At 36.8% G+C, this 7,512-nt stretch overlaps 1 protein-coding gene across 1 annotated transcript; it reads right to left on the bottom strand.

Annotated features, from left to right (window-relative positions):
• Window positions 1-2,758: 2,758 nt before the first annotated feature.
• On the bottom strand, window positions 2,759-7,235 carry LOC116136855 (putative disease resistance protein RGA3). Its single transcript, XM_031422522.1, has 7 exons — window positions 5,416-7,235; window positions 5,095-5,284; window positions 4,885-4,970; window positions 4,556-4,788; window positions 3,684-3,757; window positions 2,944-3,008; window positions 2,759-2,837 (listed from the first exon to the last, which is right to left on the bottom strand). Exons 1-7 carry the CDS (start codon window positions 7,233-7,235, stop codon window positions 2,759-2,761), a joined length of 2,547 nt encoding a protein of 848 aa, XP_031278382.1.
• Window positions 7,236-7,512: the final 277 nt, after the last annotated feature.

The following is a 7,512-nucleotide window of genomic DNA, read 5'->3' on the forward strand; positions in this document are numbered from 1 at the left end:
TCGGACAATGTACAAATGATAGCGAGTGAAGACATGGCATGATTATTGACTCTTCCCGTACATCTATAAGCATTCGATCCCATTTTTCCATGTCAACAAATTTGAGCGACACCAGCTTCGGAAACACAATAGCAGATGCATTACCACTTTCGATTCCCAGAAATTCATTACCAACTCGTTTCACACTCTGCAAACTCCATATAGAGAGTGATTCAAGGGATGGAAGTCTTCCCAAAGCAGGTAAATTCTCAAACTTCATGCAATCATGGAGATTCAACATCCTCAATTTTTCTAATGGCAGGATCCAATCAAGAGAAATACCACGGCCTCTGTATCCTCGAATTTCTAACCCCTCTATATCAGAAGGTGGTTGCAAGGCTACAAGAATCTCTTCTTCCTCCTGACTCACCTTCTCTTTTTCCTCCGTTTCAAAATCTAGATGCAAAGAGAGGAGATTTCTCTTTGTCTTCAGTTCTGCTTTCTTNCCGTGAAACATATCAAAACGTGTCTACAATGGCAAATAATCAACTAGCTTTGCGAGCTCAAAGTCATCCTTCAGCAAACCTAGTTGATTATTACTTCTCTTCTCCTTTGCATGAATCTCAAACCGTATCAAAATTATAATTATTTGCGATCATAGAATTACCTCAACCAAAAGGGCATACAGGAAATCTCAAAACAAATTAACCAATAATCTTCGGGATTTGTAAGAGGAGATGACTTGCCTGAAAACTTCACCGGAGAGCTAATTGATCCTGCTGCTTCAAATGTTTAGCAATGGCTTCATATTGTCTCTACTTCTTGGTGCAACAAAAACTGATGAGATTCTTTGTTTTTGTTTTAATTAAGGCTCTAATATCAAAGTTTTGTTACCCACTCCAAATAGGGGATTCACTTGCTTTATGATTTATTTAGAATAATCTAATGTTATTTAATAATCTTGTCTTTTGAAGTATTGAGATGGTTAATTAAGGAAATATCCCTAAATGTAATCACAATTATACCCTCAAATACTTATGATCAAAATGGGTTGAAAATGATAATATACCCAGTTTTATTTTTTATTTCCCATTATAATTTTTAAAACTTCTTAAACCATAATGTATTTAATTTTGGTAAAAATTGTAATTATATTAACCATACATGTGGATCTCATGGTTTAGTAGTCCAAGATCATTGTGTATACCCACCCATGGGTACTTGTTCTCATCGTATTTCTAAATAGTCCACATACTTTACCACTTTTCACCTAGGACCCCAAAATAACTTCTTAAAACTGGAAGTTATGGACAAAACCGGATCGGATCCGGATATCTGATTTCTTTCTGGAGCCTATCCGATATCCGATCCGAAATCCAGATATTCCAAAAATTGATATCCGAATCCGATCCGAATTTTTGGATATCCAGTTTTTTCAAATCGGATCGGATAGGATACGGACCGGATATCGGATTTTTTTGCACACTCCTAATGGCTAGCCTAGCGGTAAGGGCGAACCAAGTGGGTTGTAAATGGGTAGAATCTATAATCCTAGGTTTGATTTCTCGTCGGATGCAAAGGTTGGCCATGATTTATTTGGGGAGGTCATGGCGGTGGATTGTTATGGGATAGCTGCTCCTATGGATTAGTTGAGCTATATAAGCAAAATGTAGACAAAAGTCTTGTTGGGATGTTGGAGGGCTTTTTTAGGATTAACAATTACTCAAAGAATAACACTTTAACTTGGTTCTATGTATATGTTGGACTTCAGGACCTTAAGAAAATTGAATATATTATGAAATAAGAATTGTAAATCAAAGTAAAAACCAAATGGGCTAATCTGTTCATTTCGCAACATGAGGTATGTACTAAATTTGTGACAAAAATCATATTCAGACTTGCAAAAAAATCTAGAGTTATACACAACAAATTTATCACGAAGAAGTCGAAGCTTGAGCGACTCTATTCCATACTCAATTATCAATTTATCATCACTTTAGGAGAAAACATTTGCTAGCACTTCCATTGATTTAGATTAGTCTTATCTTCATCTTATGAAATAAATACTTGTAGCTTCCATCAACTTCTATAAAATCCTTTGCAGCAACTTCTGTCGCCGTTTGGACTCTCTCTTTGTCTTTACCTTATTCCCAGTAATCTCCATTTCCTGTTTCATACTTAAAGAGTCTTGCTTAAACTTTAGATATCTAAACAAAAATAAATATTTTGGGTGAAGAAGCTGGATTGAAGCTAATAGCTGTTCCATCCAACTACAAGGGTGTAATGTTTCCATTTTGAAACTTGTGGGTCTCCTTTTTGCTTTTACTAAACCCCAAGGGTGTCCACGTAAATCCCATTACATATTCTAAGTTTTCAGAGCTTTGCATCTGAATTAAATAAATCCTGAAGCGGGCCTGGATGCATCAAATAACACAGTTTGCTCCATTCCATGCTCTATTATCATTTTATATCACTGACCTTATGTTACTAATACAATCCATTTATATAGGTTATCCTCCCTCTTTTACATCCGTTGTTTGTGAGCATCAAGACAAACCAATAAGTTTCTAGTTAATGATTCTTGTTTGGCTTGTGTCCATTCATTCTATGGAATAGAAAAAAGAGTGCGTTTAGGTAACATCAATTGCTTATTTAACTGTATTTCAGACAAAGCAAGATCAGCTAGGTAAACTGTACTGTGAAAATGCGGACAAAACCATATCAAGCTTCTATATACTCTCATCCTTGTAGGAGACCAACATGAAAAAGCAATGAGATCCTAGAAACAAGCCAGTAATGGCCTCCACTTCCTTTCTGGGTTTGATCTCTTCCCAGCAATCTCGATTTCCTGTTTCATACTGGAAGTGTTACATACCACATCGTATGAATGAGTATTTAGCTTCTCTAGTTTATTAACTTTAGATATATCAACAAAGTAAATATGTTTTGGTGAAAGATACTTACATTAAGATGAAAGCAGAAATATCTGCTCCATTAGGCCTAAGCTGCCTAGTTGGCATCAGAATAGACTGAGGACATGATAAAAAGAGCACATGAAATGTTTTCCGACAAGCTCCTTGTGATTGAGGGAAGAAATCTAGAGTTGAAACCGCAAAAGTGCATATCTAAAGCCCTAACCTATTTACACAGGTATGGCCTGATATCAATAACATTACTTGTTATAGTGAAGGGAAAAAAACTATAGAAAAGATAGATACTAAGGAAAGTTACCGAGCAATAGCAGCACTTCATTTGTTTCCTAAGTGATTTTGCCATAGCCCAAGCTTGAAGGTTTCAAAGTAATCGTTTTGCTCGTGACACAATCTCAAAATTCCATCTATTACTAAGTATGCCTAGCAAGTCAATCTAGCATTGTGAAAAAATAATCAAAAGCAGCATCATAATTATGACCAAATATTTGGTCTTTGGCATAATTTTGGGAAGAGTATTATTATTTACTCTTTCCTGAAGATAATATATGTCCTCTACAGATGAAATTTGATACCTGAGAACAAAATATCATAGTGGCTAAACTCGAGTGGGCGAAAGAAAAGGGGACAGGAACTGCAGTCAGCCAAGCCTATTATTAATTCTTCAATAAATCATGACCTGCTGAACTTTTCCCTGTGCATCAATTTGAACTGCCTTAGTCAAGTTTTCTTAATAAGAACAAGTCCTGTTAACATCCTAATAGCCAAATATACCAAAACAACCTCTATGAGAAATAAAGCACTTTCCAATTGCAATCTGGGGCCAGTGAGAAGTTCACTAACAGAAACTGCATAAACAACACACGTAAGAGTCAGCAATGAAACATTGGATTCATTAGAATATATGTCCTGTCTCTCTTAAGAAACAACAAAATTCCAGAAATGAGTAAGACATTCTGATCAAGTACAGTAATCAAAAGAGTATAAGGATCAGCTAAAGCACATACACGTACTATTTTACCTATTTTTTAATTTTGAGGAAAAGAAACAAACCAGCTCAGATGATAATTATGTCGGTGAAAGACATTAACGCCAGTGCAGCAAGAATTAATGTGCCTCTGAGATCACAAAATGAAATTGTGATAACTAGCAACACATAGAATATGGACAGAAAGATATATAAATGCTTAGGGCAATCACCTTTGCTTATGATGATGATGGCCTATTATAGTTCAAGAAGTCTCTGCTTTAACTGGGCTGTAAAGATCAGATTCAAAAGAAGTTGACATTTATAGACAATTTTCTACTGATGCCTGCAAATGGAGAAACAAAATTGTTTAGTAGTGGACATACATATAGCAAAATATATTACCATTTTAACCTATTATTCTTGGAATCATCCTTATGCATTTACCTGTAAGTCTGTCACAACTTCAGTTGCTATTTGAAAATCCCATGGCCGTTTCTTTGCTCATATGCAAAATCAATCATGATATTGGGATGTGAGAAATCTTGTGCCGTTCCTCTCCAGTGCTCCTCAGGCTGTAACATTGTTTTAGAATAGAACCCCAATTGATACTCAATTCCTCCAAAGTTTTCTTCTGCAGAATGCGGTCTGGTATTTTGCTTAATTTCGGGCAATGTACAAATGATAGCGAGCAAAGACATGGCATGATTATTGACCTTCCCGTACATCTTAAGCATTCGACCCATTTTCCATGTCAACAAATTTGAGCGACTCCAGTTTCGGAAAGACAATAGCAGATGCTTTACCACTTCGATTCCCAGAAACTCATTACCAACTCGTTTCACACTCTGCATATTCCATATAGGAGGTGATTCAAGGGATGGAAGTCTTCCCAAAGCGGTAATTCTCAAACTTCATGCAATCATGGAGATTCAACATCCTCATTTTTCTAATGGCAGGATCCAATCAAGAGAAATATCACGGCCTCCGTATCCTCGAATTTCTAACCCCTCTATATCAGAAGGTGGTTGCAAGGCTACAAGAATCTCTTCTTCCTCCTGACTCACCCCTCTCTTTTTCCTCCGTTTCAAAATCTAGATGCAAAAGAGGAGATTTCTCTTTGTCTCAGTTCTGCTTTCTTGGCTTCATTCACATCTTTCACATTTCCCAACCTTTTTAAACTGAGAGACCCTCTAAGGTGGTTCAAGTTTTCCAGACCTCTAGGGTGCATGCTTCACCGCCGCTGCCGCCACCACCCAAAAAGAAATCACTTAAGGTCTGAAGGCAAGTTATTTCTCGATTCCTTGGCATGTACTCTAGTGAAGTTCCATTGTTACTAGATGCCTCAAGTTGATTAACTTTCCAATCCCCTGAGGTAACTTCTTGGTGTTGGTACCCACACTCAGCTCTAAAGTTTGCAATGCATATACTCACACAATGTCTCAGGCAATTCTTCAAAATTTAAAGGACAAATTAAGATATCTCAAATGTGATAATTTTCCTCTCTCTCTTGGAATCTTTCTACTGGAATTCGCATACTGCAGCTTTGCACTGAGATCTAATGCCCTTAAAGGTATCTGTTGATCAAATAACTTTAATAGGACATCACTAAGCAATGAGGGATCTGTAACTCTACACAGAATTATGAGGCTTCGCAACTTTTTGAAATCACTTAAGGATTTAGGAAGTGGAGCTCCTTCCCTGACCATTAACATTAAATGGTGAGCTTCTTGGTGAGCAGTGTTTGAGAATGGATCTTCAAGACCATTAACTTCGATGGTTAAATACTCAAATTTATTGATAAATTGAGCGAAATCATGCACTATATCCTGCATTTTGCAACATAAAATAGTGCCATCATGATCTTTTTTAAACACATCGAAGAAAGATAGTCTTACTAAGTAGTCAAAATACTCTCGACCCTTCATCTCCATTTCTTCATCTTTTTCTAAACCAAGATAACCTTGTGCCATCCATAGTTTAATTAATTGATCTTTGCTCATATTGTAATCTTTTGGAAAGATAGCACAATATGAGAAACATCGTTTTAACATTGTGGGTAAATCACAATAACTCAAAAACAGAAATGGAAAATGATTGTTCGCCTCTAACTCTTCTAGTTCCCATATACAACTTTCTGAGATTTTCGGCCATTGCTCTATGGTATTTTTAAAGCGTAAGAGACTCCCAATAATCTTTACAGCAAAAGGCAAACCCTTACACTTATCTGCAATTTTCTCACCTATGTCTTCTACATAGTTCCAATCCTCAGGAGACCTATCAAAAAATGCTAAATGTTTTAACAACATCAAACATCCCTCTCTAGGCAATTTCTCAATTGGGACAACCTCTTTTAATTCGACCATAGAAGCTATTGTCTCCTTTCGAGTGGTAATTAAAATCTTAGTACCAGGTAAACCATTCTTCAGACAACGATAAAATGGCTTCCATTTTTCATAGTCTTCTACGGACATACCATCTAAAACAAGAAGACATTTCTTTCCCACAACAGATAGACTAATCCATTGCAAAAGAGACCCAATTTCAACAACATTAAAGACGACCCCTTTCAGAGCTTTAATGATAGACTTAGCTATCTTAAGCTCATCAAAAGGGTCAGAAACACGCACCCATATTCTTTTATCAAAATAACTTAGCACCATATTATCATTGTAGGCGAATTGAGCCAGAGTTGTTTTTCCGACTCCTTCCGGCCCTACAACTGATATGATATGGGGATGTTTTCTTTTAACACCACTCTCACACAACTTGCCCACTAATTCCTTCTTCTCATTGTCTCGAAAACATATCTCAGACACATCATCAAAAGAGCTACTAACACTCTCTATTTTCTCATCACTCCTCCCAATGTCTTTAAGGCTAAATTTTTTTTTCTCTTTGTTAATATCATCTATTATTTCACTTAGTTCTTTAATCTTCCGAGCAAAGTCACGATGTATACTGACACCATTCAAACAAGAGCAAGAGGAGGGCAACATAAAGCATACCTTCTCTTTCTCACGAATAAGAGCATTCAGATCAGCGCCCGGGACTTGCATTTTCGAGACAGCAATGTTCCACTCATCCAAAACATCTTCCAAGTCATAGCACGTATTTTTGAGCTTGTTCAACCATGATCTCAGAGGTTTCTCCTTCCCTTGTTTTTGCTCTGCATCAGCCGGCACATAGCGAATTTCTTGCAGATTTTCACGAAGCTTTTTCAGTTCGTTTTCGGCACCCTCAGGAAGTCTTCCTTCTAGGTAATTCTCTGGCGTAATGGTTGTCTCCAACTGCCCCAAGACGCTGGAAACAATTTCAAACCCAACCACAACCATTGCCAGGTGCCCTTCTGAAGCCATCTTTTTCGTCATGGCAGCAGTGCTCAGAAATCAGGGATTGTAACCGAATGAAAAAGAGATGAGAAACTGATTTTTTTTGTGTTGTGAAATGCTGCCACCCCTGGTTTTATACTCTATGCATGAATAATATTAACTGAAGTAATTTTTATGCCCATCGAATTCATCAATGAAACTAATTATTGTTGATCAAAAACTTGGTTTTATTACTCAAAATGATTTGGCTTGAACTTCCTCCTCAATTGCTAATATTGATAGTCAATTGTTAATATTGATAGTC

This window comes from Pistacia vera, unplaced genomic scaffold (assembly GCF_008641045.1).
Source record: "Pistacia vera cultivar Batoury unplaced genomic scaffold, PisVer_v2 Contig320, whole genome shotgun sequence".
NCBI classification, from domain to species: Eukaryota; Viridiplantae; Streptophyta; class Magnoliopsida; order Sapindales; family Anacardiaceae; genus Pistacia; species Pistacia vera.